This window comes from Panthera pardus, unplaced genomic scaffold (assembly GCF_024362965.1).
Source record: "Panthera pardus isolate Hobbes unplaced genomic scaffold, ASM2436296v1 HiC_scaffold_18, whole genome shotgun sequence".
NCBI lineage: Eukaryota > Metazoa > Chordata > Mammalia > Carnivora > Felidae > Panthera > Panthera pardus.
Genome location: NW_026526743.1, coordinates 13,324,322 through 13,342,608, shown reverse-complemented (window position 1 = coordinate 13,342,608; position 18,287 = coordinate 13,324,322). Strand labels below are relative to the sequence as shown.

Sequence of the window (18,287 nt, the reverse complement as noted above, 5' to 3'; positions counted from 1 at the left end):
AATAAAGTTTATTTATTTTTATTTAGAAAGAGAGAGAGAGAGAGCCTGAGCAGGGAGGGACAGAGAGAGAGGGAGAGAGAGAGAATCTCAAGCAGGCTCCACGCTGTCAGCACAGAGTCCGGTGTGGGGCTCAAACTCACTAACTGCGAGATCATGACCTGAGCCATACCAAGAGTCGGTCGCTTAACCAACTGAGCCCCCTGGGCGCCCCAGTTCCATAACTTTCTTTTTTAATGTTTATTTATTTTGGAGAGAGAGAGAGAGAGCACAAGCCTGGGAGGGGCAGAGAGAGAGAGAGAGAGAGAGAGAGAGAGAGAAACCCAAACAGGCTCCAGGCTCTGAGCTGTCAATACAGAGCCCAACATGGGGCTCAAACCAACGAACTGCGAGATTATGACCTGAGCCAAAGTTTGGATGCTTAATCGACTGAGCCACCCAGGCATCCCAGTTGTGTAACTTTTTATGGGAGAACTAGGATTTTTAGGAGGAGGGTGGATAATAGAATTTTATGATGGTTGTTACAAAGGCCCGGGGAGTTTAAATGGAACATGGGGTTTCGGGCTACATTGTCAATGACTTAATAAAACTGACATAGTGACACCGAGGTGTATTGGAACCATTGTTAAGTCCTTACACTGCTCACAGAGTGCTCCCCTGAGGTGGCACTGTCCACATGGGGGCCCAGTGTCCTTGGGTTACACTCATGAGGCCAGGTGACGACGGCGCTACACTGTTCACATGAAAAGTCACACTGGTTACAGAAATGACCCTATTTATGTGCTTGTCTCCACTGTGCATACAGGTTTACACAGGTTGTAGGAGCTGACCCTGTTGATGGAGGAATTCACACAATGTTAAACGGGCCATGTTGCCTCTAGGGTAGAGCACGCTAATGAGGGAACACGCTATTTGTAGAGGGGGCCCACCTTGTTTATTTGCTGTCTCACCACGTATATGGGGCTCACGCTGTTTATGAAAGTTACACCACCTATACGGGGTTACACCGTTTACGGGGGTTGCCTTTGTATACGAGGCTCACAAAGTTTATGAAGACTGTGCTATTGGATGGGACTTGGGTCATTTATGAGGGCTACCCTGTCTGTATGAGGTTTATGAGGGTCGTGCTGCCTCTGCTGGGGTTCACGCTGTGTTTGAGCATGCACTATCTGGGGTTTACACTATCCATGCGAGAGCCACCCTGCAAATGGGAGTTTATATCAGTTATGGACTTGGTTCTGTCTGTAAGATGGACTCTGATTGTGGGCTTATACCAGTGTACGTGGACTCAGTTCATTTTAGCAGATATGTATTAGCAGACTGTTCTATGACCAAACTTGGGGTAGGCCCTTGGTGTAGAGCAGTGAAGAAAACAGATCAAATCCCTTTCTTTGTGGAGCTGACCTTCAGTAGGACAAGCACACCTTTGCACAGTTTTTCCTTGTATACGGGGTCCACAATGGGGTTGACACTCTTTAGGGGGTTGAGTTGGCATCAGCTGTCCATGAGAGTTTCTCTGTGTGTATGGGGCTACATTTATTGGTATTACATTGGGTACATGGGGATTCACTATCCAGAGATGAACTTATTCATTCATTCTAGATTGCCAGGCATTGTGCCAGGCTCTGGGGACACAGTAGGTAACAACACAGGCAAAAATCACTACCCTCGTAGAGCTGATATTATAGAGGGGGGATTCAGAGGAAGAGCAAATACATTTCAGAAATACATGCCACATGAGGATAAGTGCAATGGAGAAAAATAGTGCATAGAAGGGACATAGGGGTCCAGGAAGGGGGCTTCAATTTAAAACAGAGTGGTCAGGAGCACCTGGGTGGCTCAGTCAGTTGAGTTTCTGACTCTTTTTTTTTTTTTAGTTTATTTATTTGAGAGAGAGAGAGAGAGAAAGTGCCACAGAATCTGAAGCAGGTTCCAGGCTCTAAGCTGTCTGCACAGAGCCTGACGCAAGGCTTAAACTCATATATTGCAAGATCATGACCTGAGCCCAAGTCAGACGCTTAACCTCCTGAGCCACGCAGGCACCCCGAGTTTCTGACTCAATCTCAGTTCGGGTCTTGGGGTCATGAGTTCAAACCCTGAGTTGGGCTCTGTGCTGGGCATGATGCCTACTTAGAGAAGAGAAAAGAAAAGAAAAAAGGAAAGGAAAGGAAAGGGGAAAAAAGAAAAGAAAAAAAGAAAAAGAAAAGAAAGAGAGTGGTCAGGTAGGGCTTATTGGGAAGGTGGTTTCTGAGTAAAACCCTGAAGGGGACGAAGGGCAGAGCTATGCAGACTTCCGCAGGAAAAGCCTTCCAGGCAGATGGAACAGCACAGGCAAAATCCCTGAGGCAGGCATATGCCTGGCCTGTTGAAGAAATAGCACAGAGACTGGAGTGCGGCTGGCAAGGAAATGGAGGGGAAAGGTGGGAGGTGAGGGCAGGGAGGAAGAGCCTTGCTGGCCACTTCAGGGAGTTGGCTTTTATTCCCAGTGAACAGAGGATTTGGGGCAGCAAAGGGATATCATCTGATTTACTAGAACCCCTCTAGCTGTAGGTGGGGCACAAGTGGCAGCCAGGAGGCCAGCGAGGAGTGCCCAGATCAGTGGGGTGGTGATGGTGAAGAGTAGCTGATTTTGAAATTTTTTTTTAACATTTATTTTTGAGACAGAGAGAGACAGAGCATGAACAGGGGAGGGTCAGAGAGAGAGAGGGAGACACAGAATCCGAAGCAGACTCCAGGCTCTGAGCCATCAGCCCAGAGCCCGACGTGGGGCTTGAACTCACAGACCGCGAGATTGTGACCTAAGTTGAAGTCGGACGCTTAACTGACTGAGCCACCCAGGCGCCCCGAAGAGTAGCTGATTTTGAAACAGTTGAAGGTAGAGCATATATGGGAGTTCCCTTCAGACTGGGTGATGGGTGACAGAAAGGGGTCAAAGATGACACCAAGGAATTCAGCCAGGGCAACTTGCAAAATGGTGTTTCAGGTTCCCAAGATGGGGGAGACTGGGGTGGGGACAGTTTTGGGGAGCTCAGGGAAACCATTTTGACTTGGCAAACTTGAGAAATCAAAATGGAAGCGCTGGTGAGGCAGTTTGATGTGTGAGATTGGGAAGCCAGTGGTGAGTCCTATGCTGGAGGAAAAAGATTTGGGTGTGATCAGCACAGAGGTGGCATGTGAAACCATGGGGCTGATAGAGATCACTAAGGGAACCAGCAACAGATGGAGGAGGGAAGAGGGGGACCCAGCTCTGAGCCCCGGAACCCTTCAGCATTTCAAGTAGGGGGCTGAAGAAGGGTGATACGCTAATGGGGTTATTACATTTTTTGTTTGGGAGTAGTCACACTGTTTAGGTGGCTACAGTCTCTATATATGGTGGCTTATATTATTTCTAAGGGAACTACAGTGTTCAAAGAGTAGTAATGGCCCCTTGTTGCTTGTTATAGGTGATGGGTAGGTTGTGACAATGATTATCGCCCATACGGTTTTCTTTCCAGAAGCGTGGGGATAGATAGGTTCTGTCCATGCCTTAGCCTGACAACAACAGCATAAATGTCATCTACTGTCAGGACAGTAACTTGGAACAAGAACTATGTCCATGGGAGTGAGGGTGTCTTCCACTGTCTGGACAGAGTTGTTTTCTCCCTGGAGAATTACACTGTTCACTGTAGGCATGTCTTAGGTCTATGAGAGGTTGCACTTTTCACTTAGCTTCGGGGGCCTTCAGGTGGAGTTTTCCCACAGGGAATGAGAGGGTGGAAGGAAGTGTCCCCTTGTTCACTGGAATTGATATGGCCTTCCATATGCCTTCACTGGATGGCATGCCTTTAAGGAATGACCAGTGGTGACGAATAGTCTCTCTGCCAAGTTTGTGATATGCGAGTGTTTCATACGTAACGGTGCGGTTCACCTTCCCTGATTGGCTCTCAGTGTTCACAAGGCAAGTGAACTATCCAAGAGGGTCCACACTTCTGTGGTAGAGTCACATTGACCCCCTGGAGGTTACATGATCTGTGGATAGGTTTTCATAAACCGCCAGAGGTCACACTACTCAGGGGGGATTTTCACCAGGGACTCCCACTCTCTCTGACGGCTCAGTCTCTACCATGATGCCTGCCCGCTACCCATGATTGTATTTCATAGGAACAGCAGGACTGAGTTATGCAACTGGGTCAGGGTGGGACTTCTGCCATTAAGAGGCAATTTCTGGGATGATACAGAGAGGGTTAGACTCATGGGCCCTGCACAAGGGTGACACTCAAATTTGTGAATTGTTCCCTATTTTAAAAAAGGGGGGGAGAGTTGTGCCTGGGTGGCTTAGTCGGTTGAGCGTATGACTCTTCAACTTTTATTTATTTTTTATTTTTTTTGCAAGACAGAGAGAGATAGAGTTCAAGCAGGGGAGGGGCAGAGAGAGAGGGAGACTTAGAATCCAAAGGAGGCTCCGGGTTCTGAGCTGTCAGCACAGAGCCCCACGCAGGGCTCAATCTCACGGATGAACTGTGAGATCATGACCTGAGCTGAACTTTGGCTTGCATGCACATGTGCTCACTCTCTCCCTCTTAAAAAAAAAAAAAAAAAAAAAAAAGGCAATTTCACACTGTCAGTACCCTGTATTTATTATCTAGTTGGAGTCTGTAGGGTAAGGGGTGCTTACATTATCCACAGGGTATATAGCTCATTCTGCTAATAATTTATTACCAGTATTTACTACATACTTACTTCATATCCCCAATTTCTTTTTTTTTTTTTAAATTTTTTTTTTAACGTTTATTTATTTTTGAGACAGAGAGAGACAGAGCATGAACGGGGGAGGGTCACAGAAAGAGGGAGACACAGAATCTGAAACAGGATCCAGGCTCTGAGCTGTCGGCACACAGCCTGACGCGGGGCTCGAACTCACGGACTGCGAGATCGTGACCTGAGCTGAAGTCGGACGCTTAACCGACCAAGCCACCCAGGCGCCCCCATATCCCCAATTTCTTACAACAACCTGGTCATGTAGGGTCTAATAATATCCCCATTTTACAGATGGGGAAGTTGGGGCTCAAAGAGGAAAATTCACTTGCTCTATGTCACAGACAAGAAGTAGCAAAGTTAGGGTTGCAACCCCCATCTTTGTCTTGTTGGTGGGAGTGTGGGATCACTAAAGTTGTTACAGACCTATTATTGTTGAAACTTTGCATTGTCTTTTTCTGAGGGGAGGTAGACAGTAAAGGTGTCAGTAAAGCTGATGGTGAAGGATGTGGTTTCAAATTGGATAGGTCTAAGTTTAAATCCTGACTCCAACACTTCCTGGCTGTAGGACTTTGACGGACAGATTTCCCCTCCGAGCCTCACCTTCTTAATCTGTAAGTGGGGATAACAATAGCAATTTCCCACTTTGGGATTTTGTGAGCATCAAATGACAAGATGCCCCAGACAATGCTTGGCCCAGTGCCTGGCACATCATGAGCGCTAGGAATTCGGGAGCTGTTATAATAACAATGATGGTGATTATTATTGCTGGACCACACTGCTCCCAGAGGGTTACAATATCCGTGGGGGAGCAGCACTGTCCGTAGGCAAGGTTACATAATTCCCCAGGGAGGTGATGCTTTCCCCGGGAGGCTCTGGTCTCTACGGAGGAAGAGGCTAGAGACTTCTGAGGCACTGGTTAGGGGACTGCTCTAATGCATCTAGGCACCCAGCAAAGGGTTGAAGCCCTAAGAAGCCAGAGTCACCCTCCTGGCCTTCCCACCCTGTGGCTTGTCTCTCCCTGCCCATTTTCTGTTTCAGTTTCTCTGAGCCTCACCCCCACCCTGCAATATTCCCCTCCTGTGGTACCTCAAGAGTCTTCTCTGAAACTCTGTCTTCAGGCTCGGTCTGTGGATATTGCTTCTATTTGCCCTCTACCCTGCTGCCGGCTCCCGCTAGCCGTCAGATCAGCGCTTATTTCCTGTTTCCTGAAGCCTCAGGCTCCATCCATCCCTCCCAGCTGCGGAGAACAGACTTAGCACTGCCCTACGCACTGGTCTTCATCCTTAAGCCCTACCTTCCTCTCTCCTGGCGACCCACCAGTGCCCCTTGGGAGCACATTTGTTCAGACTTTGGTCGCCCCCTCGCATCCTGGCCCACCTCCGGAACCCCCTGCCCTGGTGGTGGAGGTGGGGGTACCTCCGGCGCCGGCTGTGTCCCCAGGACAGCTGCAGCGTGGGGATGGAGTTGGGGGGGGGGTGGGATGCTCCCAAATGCATTCTCTTTGGTCACTTCCTCCCCAGCTGGGATTGGGGCTATCTGGAAGGCCAAGACCCCATCCCGGAGGAGCGGAGGGCACAGCCGCCTCCCCATTTCCGATGCTGGGAAATGATTCCCACCCATTCCACCCCACCCCTGGACAGCTGCCCCCATTCAGGCTCAGGGCTGGGGGGGGGGGCAGGGTAAGGCCAGGGTGAGAAATGTGGTCTTGATCATTCTCCAAGGTCCTGACCTGCCCCCCTGCAGTGAAGATTCTGCCCCCTCTCGAAAGGTCCATGCCTTTCAAAAGTTTTTGACCCCTTCCAGAGCCCCCCCCCCCCCCCCCCCCCACTTACAAGCTCCCAAAAGAAACTCTGGATCCGCAGTGGGCAGGAGAGGAGGAGGGGCGACAGGTCACGAGCACGGAGGACTTAAGTTATCTGCAGACTAGGAGCCTCGGAAAAGGGTCATGACCCCCAGGACCCTATCCCACCCCCACCCCCTCCTTCCTTCCTCCCCTGTCGCGCGGCCCCTTTAAGCCCAGAGCCGGCCGGTCCTCAGTGGCTGCGCGCCGGCGAGTGTGTGTGTGTGTGTGTATGTGTGTGTGTGTGCGTGCGTGCGCGCGTGTGTGTATGTGTGTGTGTGAGTGCGCGGGGAGGGGGCGGGCGCAGTGTCTCCATGGCGACGCGGCGGTGACGTCGCCGGCCGGGGGGCGTGGGCGTCCCGGCCCCGGAGTGCGATATTAACCCGGGAGGCGGCGGCGGGGAGGGGAGAGGCTCTGAGAGGCGAGGCCGGGTGAAGCGCCGAGGGCGGCCCGACGGGCGCGGGACGGGACGGGGCAGCGCGGGCGCCGGGAGCTGCGGCCCGGAGTCGGGGCGCCTAGCCCCGGGCCCCCCAGCATGAAGACCCCGGCGGACACAGGTGGGGGCGGGGGCAGCACGTGTGGGGGAGACTTGTTGCCCGGGGAAACCAGGCAGAGAAACTTTGGGGGGGGCTGAAGGGTTCCGGGGCAGCCGGAGTGATCCCCAGTTCTGGGGGGACCCCAAGCACTCGAGACCTGTTGCTTCTCGTGGCGCGAGCGAGGGGTGCTGCATGGGACCCCCAATTTCTGGGTCCGGGCGGAGTGGTGTGGGCGCTGCGAGTCCTGGTCCTCTCCCTACTGGACTCCGAGAACTGGGTTCTCCCCCACTCCCGGGATCACGGGGGTGGCGGGGTCCCTCCCCGCCGCTCTGTCACGTTGCACTCTGGGGGCCGGGACGTGTGCGGGGCGTGGGGGGGGCTGTCCACGGGGCCCGCTATTCCCGGTTCTGCGCTGCGCGGTCCGGCCCATGACCTTCACCGCGGCGCGTGCCCCGCACCGGCTTAGAGGGGATACGGGATGGTTTCTAGAAGGAGGGCGTGATTGGGGAGCCCAGGACTCGGGGTCCGGGCTGCGCCGCCCCTCCCCCGCCCGTCTCCGCCGGCTCCTCGCTCCCCCGCCCGCGCCGAGTCGCAAAGTTCCAAAGCGCAGCCCGAACGTTCGAAAAAGGAACTTTTTGTTTCCGACCTTAGAACGCGCGGCTTTAAGGTGGCTCCGGGGAGACCTGGGTACCCTCCTCCCGCGCTGCCGGGGCCCCGGGGTGGAGGAGGGTGGGGAAGGTGGGGGGGACGCGGAGGCTCCCCCTTCGCCCCCCCTCCCTCATCCAGCTCTTCTCTTTCAACCGGCCGTCTTTTCCCTCCGCCCCCCTCTTCCCCGCCAACTTGCTCCTCCTTAAGGGGCCAAGGTTCCCCTCCCCCCCTGTCGGCGGGCGGGGGGCAGCGGGATTAACCCCCCTCCCACTCGGACTTTCCCCCTTCCCCTCCCCCGCCGCCCCCGGGCTCGCGCGGGCTGGACTTTGCGCCCGAGCGCGCTGGGGGGAGGGGTCCCAGCCGCCCCCTGCCCGTCTACCCCGTCGGAATCCGGCCCGGGGCGGGGACGGGGGAGGGGGAAGGGGGCCGGGCGCCGCTGTTCAAACTTGTTTCCTTCCCCCGGCGGCGGCCGCGGCTAGGGCTCCTGTGTGCGGGTGTGTGCCCCGACCGGCCCACCCACCCCGCCCCCCCGCTCGGCGGGTGGGGGCGGCTCTTAAAGGGCTCCGAGCCGGGCTCCGGCGCCTGGGGATTGGGGCCGAGGAGGGGGGCAGGGGGGTGGGGCAGGGGTGCGGAGTGCTGTAGGGTCAGTCACGTGCGTCCCACATACTCTCTGGCTCCCACAGGCTCCAGGGCTGCTGGGCCTTGGGGGCAGCAAGAGCCTCTTCTCGCCCGAGGAGGGGGCCTAGGCGCCCAGACAACCCCGCCTCGTCTTCCCTCCCTGCTACGGGCCTTTGCCTGGTGGGACCGGCTGGGCCGCTCCCCTAACCCTGTCTTGGGGCCGAGCCGCGTGTGGGTTCTCCGCCTGGGGGAAGGGGCGGGGGCCTGGAATGGCCTCCCGATCGGTCCATCGGTGCGTCTGTCCGTCTGCACGCCCCTCCATCCGATCCTCCATCCCGGCCCCTCTCCTCTCTGCCGCGGCTGTTTCCCACTTCCTGTTTTCTTCCCGGCTCTGGCGCCACCGAGGGCTGCCTGGAGTGTGGGGGAGGTGGCAGGGCCCCCCAGGAGGTCGGCGTGTTCTTCCTCTACCACCACCACTCCCTTCCGACCCCCATAGTCTCTTTAAAAAAAAGTTTGGCCAGTCATGTGAATTTGGGGGGTGCCCAGGAGTTATGCCCCCCACCCCCCAGGTTTCCAGTCTGTCTAGGAGAATCCCTACCCCACCTCTGTGGGACCCAGGTGTGCCTTCTGGGTCCCTGCCATCCCAGCCCTTCCTGTCTGTCTGCTGCTACCTCTCCACCCTGTCTCAAAGTGTCTTGAGCCCCTCTCTCAGTGTCAGCTGCTTGCTCCTTCTATCACTGTCCCCCATGCTCCAGAGGTCCTCTCCCCCAAGCTTTCTTGGTGCAGGCCCGGTGGTTCCCTGTTTAAGCACGTGGACCCATACACAACACACACTCACACATGCTCCCCTTGCCCGTGCCTGGCTCCTGGCTCCAAGGCCTGGGGAACAGAGCCCCATTGAGACACCCTGACGTCACCCCCGCTCTTCTTCTCCCCCCAAAGCCAGGAACAGGCCCTCATGTATGCCATGTCCGAAGAGGAAAGCCTGGTAGGGGTGGTCCTGGGAGTGGGGAAGTCCCTGCCTGGGTTGGGATCCAGGGTCCTAGCCCCAGAGGGAGCTTGGTCAGGGAAGGGGGGGTTAACAAGGCAGCCTGGGACAGCCCCCGGAATGCAGCTTGAGGCCTTTCCAGAGCCCCCCACCTCCCTTCCGAGTTCCCTTTGTGTTGCATGTAGTCTCTCTCACTCCTCTTCTGCAAAGTTTATTTTTAGCCTCCTGCTCCCCCCGCTCCCAGGACTGTCGCTGCACACACGTTGCCTGGTTACCGGGACAAGGAGGCTGGGGCGGGTGGGCTGGAAAGGGTGGCTTTAATTTGGGGGGAGGGTGAAAGTCAGTACACCCCCAACCCCAGACTAGTGTCTCAGGGGCTTTGCCCCCCACCCCCCCTTTTGGGTCTGAGAACCAGATTGGAGCTTAGGTAGGAGAAGCACGGAGCTTGGTGCTCTGAGTGGGGGGTAGGAGCATTTTGGAGGAGGTAGAGGGTCCATGGAGCTAGTGATTTGGTCACTTGGGTTCTCAAGGGCCTCTGGCCCCTGAAGAAGACCCTGGGACCTGCATTCTCCAGCAGGGTGAGGATAATGGGATGAACACCTGGATTCCTAAAGAGAGGAGAATGGGGCTATATGGATGCTGTGATCTAAGGAAGGCATTGTCAGGGGCTGTCACTTCTGAATGGAGCAGGGGCTGTTGTTGGTATAGGACTCTGGGTCTGTGACCAGCTGGAGGTCGTATCCTTGGAGCCCTGAGGGGCTTGTTTGAGGCTGGGATTTCTGAATGGGGCAGGGACTATGAGGGGAATGCTGGCCATCCCATTCTACCCAAGGCCAGGGCTCAGGAAGCTGGGTCGCTGTGGGGGATAGACTCAGCTCTGGATTTAGAAGAGGTGGTCCCTGTGGGAGTAGGAACTGCTGAACCCCTGTGTCCCCAAGGGGAAGTATCCCCTGTTGGATTCCAGACTGCAGTGGTGTCTTTGAGGGAGGCTCAGCATTGCCCTGGGCCTGGTTCGTACCTGCTTGAGCTGAGGCTTGAGCTGGGGCCAGGGGCCAGAGGCTGACCAGTGCAGCCTGACTGTGACTTGGGACCCCGCCCATTTTAGTTGTCCACCTTGGCCTTCTCCCTCTGGTGGCACCAGGGCCCCTGCCCTGCCTCCCCCTCCTTCTCTTCTTCCCCTTCCCTCCTCCCACCCCTCCATTACCGGCTGCCTAGTGCTGAATTATTGATGGCCCCTGATTACCCGGGGGTTTGGGAAATGACAACAACCGCAGCCCCCCCCATCGACCCCCCCCCCCAGGCTGCCCACCCCCTCCAGGGACCAGCCAGCCCACCACCAACCTCTACCCAAGGTTAATGCTGGGGGCGGGTAGGCAGGTGGGCAGGGAAGAAGCTGAGGATGAGAAGGCGGAAGGGGGAACGGGCTGTAGCATTGCTTGTTCAATCTGCAGGCCTGGGCTGGGGCCTTCCAGCCAGGTTGGGTCCATGTGCCTGGGTCTGGGGAGGGCAGTGCAGCACAGAGGGTCTAGGGCTCGTTGGGGGGCGGGGGGGGCAGACAGTCTGGGTTTCACTCTCCAGGGAAGACAGAAGCCTCTGTGTGTGCAAGCGCTGACCTCATCGTCAACCAGCCACCCCACCCCACTCCTGGTCCTTTTAAGAAAAAAAAAAAAAAAAAAAAAAAAAAAAAATCATCAGGTCCTGGGGTGGGAGTAGGGCTCTGATACGTTTTGGGAGGGAGACAGTGTTATGTTCCCAGGAGGGGACTGGAACTGTGGGGTGGGTTGGGGGAGGGGTATAACTGGCCCTGAATGGGAGTGTGGGGGCTGAGGGGGGGCTCGCCCCAACCCGCTGGCCACGTGTGCCCCTTCCTGCCCCTCCCCCACTGGCAGCCCTGCCCGCCGGCCTGGCTTGGTGCCTGGCCCCCTGGCACTGGCCCCGGGACCCGCCGCCGACGGTTTCCTGTTTCTCCCGGTGTCGCTGGAGCAGGCTCCAGCTTCCCTTCCCCCCGGCTCCCGTCTAGCCCCCTTACACACAGACACACACTGTCTCCCTCTAACCCGGGTCCTGACTTGGCGGAGGGGAGACGGATTTCCCCATGTTGAGGGTGGGGTAGGAGGGTGGACCCCGGGAGGGGACCTGGAGCCCTGGACTCTGTGTCCTGACCCGGGGCCACTCCCCTGCCTCCTGTCCTCAGGGTTTGCCTTCCCAGATTGGGCCTACAAGCCAGAGTCGTCCCCTGGCTCGAGGCAGATCCAGCTGTGGCACTTTATCCTGGAGCTGCTGCGGAAGGAGGAATACCAGGGTGTCATCGCCTGGCAGGGGGACTACGGGGAATTCGTCATCAAGGACCCTGACGAGGTGGCTCGGCTCTGGGGCGTCCGCAAGTGCAAGCCCCAGATGAATTATGACAAGCTGAGCCGGGCCCTGCGGTGAGGAGGGCAGAGACCCCTGAGCAGACATGGATAGCCCCCGCTAGTTGGGGAACCCGTAACCCATGGGAATAGACTTTGGGTTTGATCCTTTGCCAAATCATAGCTGTGTGACCTTGGGCAAGTCTTAATCCTTCTCTGAGCCCATCTGTCGTGTAGAGGTGTCCTGCGGAGAGAATACAGTCCTGGGTGTGGCGTCTAGTTTGGCCCCAAGCCTGAGGGGAGAGCTAGTTTTCATTCCTTCCGGGCACTTGATTTCTCTTGTATGGCCCAGGTTTCTTGGTCCCCCTTTGTGAGCAGCATGTAACGCATGTCAAGGAATGGGGTCTAGACTCTGGTCCCGTTGACTGATCATTCGATGGGTTTCTACATCCACAGCTATTATTACAATAAACGCATTCTGCACAAGACCAAGGGGAAACGGTTCACCTACAAGTTCAACTTCAACAAACTGGTGCTGGTTAATTACCCTTTCATCGATGTGGGGCTGGCTGGTGAGTAATGGGGCTGGTGGGCATGGGTTCAGAAGAAGCAGAGGGTCTGTGTGTATATCCAGGCTGGGCCAAGGGCCTTGACACCACATCTCCCCTCTTCTGCCAGGGGGTGCGGTGCCCCAGAGCGCCCCACCAGTGCCATCGGGTGGCAGCCACTTCCGCTTCCCTCCCTCAACGCCCTCCGAGGTGCTGTCCCCCACCGAGGACCCCCGCTCACCACCGGCCTGCTCTTCATCCTCATCTTCCCTCTTCTCGGCTGTGGTGGCCCGACGCCTGGGTCGAGGCTCAGTCAGTGACTGTAGCGATGGCACGTCAGAGCTGGAAGAGCCACTGGGAGAGGACCCCCGGGCCCGACCGCCAGGCCCTCCAGAGCTGGGTGCCTTCCGTGGGCCCCCACTGGCACGCCTGCCCCATGACCCTGGCGTCTTCCGAGTCTACCCCCGGCCCCGGGGTGGCCCTGAGCCCCTGAGCCCCTTCCCTGTGTCGCCTCTGGCCGGGCCTGGCTCCCTACTGCCGCCTCAGCTCTCACCAGCTCTGCCCATGACGCCCACTCACCTGGCCTACACTCCCTCACCCACGCTGAGCCCTATGTACCCCAGTGGTGGTGGGGGCCCCAGTGGCTCAGGAGGAGGCTCCCATTTCTCCTTTAGCCCTGAGGACATGAAACGGTACCTGCAGGCCCACACCCAAAGCGTCTACAACTACCACCTCAGTCCCCGCGCCTTCCTGCACTACCCTGGGCTGGTGGTGCCCCAGCCCCAGCGCCCTGACAAGTGCCCGCTGCCGCCCATGGCACCGGAGACCCCACCGGTCCCCTCCTCAGCCTCGTCCTCCTCTTCCTCCTCCTCTTCCCCATTCAAGTTTAAGCTCCAGCCACCCCCGCTGGGACGCCGGCAGCGGGCAGCTGGGGAGAAGGCTCCAGCGGGTGCTGACAAGAGTGGTGGCATTGGCATTGGCAGCGGCTCAGGCGGGCTGGCGGAGGGGGCGGGGGCGCTGGCCCCACCGCCACCACCACCACAAATCAAGGTGGAGCCCATCTCGGAAGGCGAGTCTGAGGAAGTGGAGGTGACTGACATCAGCGATGAGGATGAGGAAGATGGGGAGGTGTTCAAGACCCCTCGTGCCCCACCTGCGCCCCCCAAGCCCGAGCCCGGCGAGACACCTGGGGCAGCCCAGTGCATGCCCCTCAAGCTGCGCTTTAAGCGGCGCTGGAGTGAAGACTGTCGCCTGGAGGGGGGTGGGGGCCCCACTGGGGGCTTGGAGGATGAGGGTGAGGACAAGAAGGTGCGGGGGGAGGGGCCTGGGGAGGCCGGGGGGCCCCTCACCCCAAGGCGAGTGAGCTCTGACCTCCAGCACGCTACAGCCCAGCTCTCTCTGGAGCATCGAGATTCCTGAGGGCTGTGGGCAGGGGGCCCTGTTCCCCCCACCTCCCATGCTTCTTTTGCTGCCTTAACCCCCCCCCCCCCCCCACCCCAAGCCCTGGAGGTAAGGACAGCTCTCTGGTGTCTTCCCTGCCTCCTCCCCTTTCCTGCCCCATGTTTTGTATAAAACTTTTAATTTCTTTTTTTTAATGGTGAGGGTGGGTGGGTGTCCAGGGCTGGGGGCTTTCCCCTATCTGTGGGTTTCTAAGCTCCAGGCAAAGTGGTGGTGGGGGGGGGGGGTAGGGTGGGGGGAGTTGAGGGGGCCACCTCCATTCTGGGGAATTTATATTTGAACTGAGGCTCCAGCCTCAATGCCCAGGAACGTTTTTTATTACAATCGCTTAGGAAGTAAAAGCCTTGTCTCCCTCCCTGTTCTCTGCCTCCTGTCCCTGTCCCTCTCCACTCTTGTCCATCCTCAGTCCTGATCCTGCCTTCCCTGCCCCTCCAGGGGCCCTGAGTGCCTGGGTTTCTCATACCCCACAGGGTTGCAGCAGGGGAGGGAGGGACATTATATGATGAACCAAAAATTCCATGTTGGGGGGGTGGGGGGCAGAGGAGGGGGAGGGGTGCCGCCCATAGGCCACAAATCTCTACAAGTGCCTGCTATCCCTCTCCCACTCCTCCCCCCTCATTCCAGCACTGGTCCAACCCCTTCACCCCCAGCTGCTCCTAGGACTAGCCCATAGGCAGGCGGGTGGGGGGGGGGGTGGGAAGGGGGTGCCCTGAAACCAAACTGGAAGCCCCCTCTGCCTCCTAGCTGGGGCCCCTGGGGTGGGGGTCTGTGGTCAAGCCTTATTCTGTATTGGGGACAGTGGGTGGGTGGGGGGGGAAGGGAAGTTGGGGGGCTGCTGGAGAATGTATTCAAAACAATAAAACTTTGGACCTTTGGATGTGGTGATCTGTCCTGGGTGTTGGGTACAACAACTAAAAGGTCACACACAGCCTTTGTTTGATTCTGAAAGACAGGAACCTAGATTGGCTCTCCAAAGTATCTATGGCCAGAAGGTCTAACCCTATCCGAATGGGTCAAATCGAGGCCTGGAAAATGATCTGACCTCAGGGGCATATAACCCCCAGGACCTGATGATAAACGTCTCAGGCATACCCTTGCCCTCTGACAGCTCCCCTATTCTGTGGGGATCCGCTTATCCTTGGAAGCGCTTTAGATTCCACCACCCTGTCGTCCTTGCTTTTCTGATCACCTGAAATGCCTTTCCTTTCTGGTTCTGTGTGTTCCCCGGTCGGTGTCCCCACGGCCTGGAAGGGGACTTTGGCAACAGGCCTGCAACAACTCTCGAAATGCAGACCTTGCAAGGTACGTCAGCGGTCTCTGTCAAAGCAAGGGAACATCCCCTGCCAGCGAGTTAAGGGACAGGCTTAATCCTGGTTGTTACTGATCGACGACGTGCTATGTACCAGGTACCTAATACCTAGTTAGCTGCAGTGCTTTATTTCTAACACCCAGCAATGTGGGGGCAAGCAGTTCAGTTAAATGACTTGCCCAAGGCCCTAACCCCAGCCAGGACTTTAAATGAGGTCTGTTTCTGAAGCCTGTGTGCTTTCAACAACTCCTTTTCCTCAGGCCAGGACAGTTGGATCTAGACAAAGGTTTCAATCATAGGATCTGAAAGGTGAGCTCCTAAAGCTAGAAGTTCAGGCTGGAGAGCTTGATTCAGGGATGAAAGAGCCAGGAGAAGGAATCCAAGCTGAAAGGGTCCTTAGAGACTGCCCAACCCCTACAGTGCAGGTGAGGTGCCTGAGGCCCAGAGAGAGGAAGGAGTTTCCCCAAGGCCACACAGCTAAGAAATGAGGTGGGAATTGAGGGCTCAGGCCTGTTGGACTGGCTTCATGGAGAAACCCCACCCTGTGCAACTCTGAGGGGGAAGGAACTGGCAACTCTTATCTACTCAGGCTTCACCCTCATTTCCTGCCAGCCCGGGGTGGGTGGTCCCAGATGATGTCGATTGGCAGTGAAGAGAAGATCCAGGGCTGGGGTACTGGCAGGAAACCCAGGCTCCCTTGGCAGCCTGCGGGCAACTGCTCCCTCTCCTGGGTGATGTAAGTCACTCCCTGGGGTGGGGGCCACTGGGCTATTTCTGGAAGTTGGGATGAGGCATGTCTCCTGGCAACATAGATGCAACTGAGTTGCTGGTGGTGGTGGTGTGATGGAGAAAGGGGGGTGTTATCACTGCGGGGAGGGGGGGGGAAGGACCCAGACGAGTGTCTCAGTTCGATTTCAGTGCCTTCAGAACACCTCTAACTAGGTCCAATATGGATTAAGAAGTGCTCGGCTTTAGAACTGCTCTCTAGGTCAGACTTGTTGCCCCCAGTTCTGACCTAGTGGGGTGTCACAGGTGGAATTTAGTTTTGTAAACTCCAGCAGCTCCGCCAGTCTTTAATGACCCACCCAAATCTAGAAATCTATTCAATTTCTGCAAGACCACACCCTCGATGTCTTCCACATCCCAGTAGAAAGCCCTTTGTCGATCTCACAATTTTTCATCAATTAATTCATCCTTCAGAGACTCTCTTCAAGCCTATAATCCCCAGACCCAGACCCCCGCCCCGCCCCCCCCCGCCCCCCCCGCCGCCCCAGGCGCCCGATTCTCCTTCCTGGTGCTTCTTAAACATTGCTCACCCCTTCGGGTCCCTCAGTCTGGAGTAGTTTCTTGGCATCCCACAGACCTTTTAAAGACACCTCGAGTCCCCTATGACTTCTCCACTGGTCCCCAGTAAGACCCCTTCACTTCACAGACTCCCCTGGACACCTCCGGACACCACAGGCCCCTCACAGACACAGACAATCTGCCCTAGCACCCCTCAACAAACGTTCTCACCCCTGTAAACATCTTGTTAAAATTCCCTCAGACGGTCGCCCTCAGACTCCCACCGACCCCAATCCCCTCCTGTCGGTTGCCCACGCGCCGTCCACTGCGCATGTCGCATGAATTCTGGCCGTTAAGTAACCGCCGCCATCCCGCCCCGCTCCGCTGTCCTTTTGGGCCTTGTTGGTTCAGTGTAGGATTTCCCAGGCTTGGGGCTTGCTTGATTCAGATTTTTGCTTTTCATTTTTCGAGCTGCCGTCAGAGGGCAGCAACCACCATTTGGCTGAAAAACTACGGCTCCCAGACTCTGAACTGTTCGTAATGAGTTGCATTCATTGAAAAGGGAGCGGAAGTCTGTCCGCGCTTTGCCTTCTGGTTAATGTAGTCCGAGAAGGCCTGAGCGATACTGTCTGTCTGCTCTGTGTCCGCTGAGAACTGCAGTTAGATCGAGTGGATGAAAGTTTCTTCAGGCTTTAGAAAGGGCAGGACAGTTAGTATGAACACTGGCTCAGATTAAAGTAAAGGTCTACAGACTCCATTTCCCATTATTCTACGAGGCAGGAGGGCTGAAGATGATTTCATTCTAGTTCCAAGTATTTCCGGGACACACACACACACACACACACACACACACACACACACACCCTCACACGAACTCCGTTTCCCAGCGTCCTTTGGGGATAGAGTCCTCCCGGGTATTTATTAGTCGATAAATAGGGCGACATAGTCCGTGCACAAAACTTGAGGCTACTCCTAACAGTCGGCTTCCTTGATTCCTTGATTTGGGCCCTCCTGGATCCTGTAAACTTGGGAAGCGGGAGAACGCAAAAGGCTGAAAGAGGGTTCAAATCAGAAGTTCTTTTTTCACCTCTTTTAATTCTCCTCTCAGCCTCTTGGTGCAACCCACGTTGGTAGAAAAAGCTAGATTGTATCTGAAGGCTATTGTTCTGAGAGACCACTAGGAACTTTGTTTCCCAAGTCGTTTGCGGGGGATTTGCCTCCCTGATTAGTGGAAACTTGGAATTTGGAATGTTTGGGCTCCCATTTTCCCGCAGCCCCTGATAGACTTGGTCACTTTCTTGGGACCTGGGGGAGGGGAAGGAGGCGTTGAACACTCTACAGTCTCCCGGGGGGATTGATGTCTTTCACCTTCGGCTCTCGCTTTCCCAAAAGTACCGGCTGGACTCCACTTCCCAGCAAGCCTCTGCAGTCTCATCTCACAAAGGGTCAGGATCCTGACTGGACTATTCCCCAGCATGCTTCGGGTTCCTCGTAGATCCCTCCCGCTCAGTCAAACGGGGAGGCCGCCTTGAACTTCATTTCCCAGAAGACACAAAGTTCACTGTAGCAACTACTCTGAAGCCTTGGTGTTGACTACATTTCCCGGTAGGGACTGCGGCATAGCGTAGGAGATGCAGAGGAACGCCGTACCTATTTTATTTCCTAGCCTATCTCCATAATTGCAGTGTCCACTTGGGGCTTAGGTAGTACCTGGGACTCCATTTCCCGGCGTGCTTTGGAAGTCGCGTTACACCTGCAATGCGGTGAGGGCGTGGCGACGACTCCATTTCCCGGCTTGCTTCACGGTCCGGTATCTGCGGATGCACCGGCGCAGACTCTATTTCCCACCGTGCACTTGGCACGGATCGGCATACACGGCCAATAGACTAAATAAGCGTCTGGACTCCATTTCCCGGCGTGCATCGGCCTACAAAGCTCACTGAAAGAGTGGCTGCGACTACATTTTTGAAGCA

At 56.2% G+C, this 18,287-nt stretch overlaps 2 protein-coding genes and 1 pseudogene across 2 annotated transcripts in view; all 3 read left to right on the top strand.

Annotated features, from left to right (window-relative positions):
* DEDD2 (death effector domain containing 2) overlaps positions 1-18,287 on the top strand; it is a 147,715-nt gene that overhangs the window by 93,763 nt on the left and 35,665 nt on the right. The gene's annotated exons all lie outside the window — the stretch shown is intronic.
* LOC128778126 (U6 spliceosomal RNA) lies at positions 4,182-4,280 on the top strand (annotated as a pseudogene).
* ERF (ETS2 repressor factor) lies at positions 6,959-14,598 on the top strand. The gene is made up of 4 exons (XM_019434446.2): positions 6,959-7,131; positions 11,559-11,793; positions 12,172-12,287; positions 12,394-14,598. Exons 1-4 carry the CDS (start codon positions 7,110-7,112, stop codon positions 13,680-13,682), a joined length of 1,662 nt encoding a protein of 553 aa, XP_019289991.2. The 5' UTR covers positions 6,959-7,109; the 3' UTR covers positions 13,683-14,598.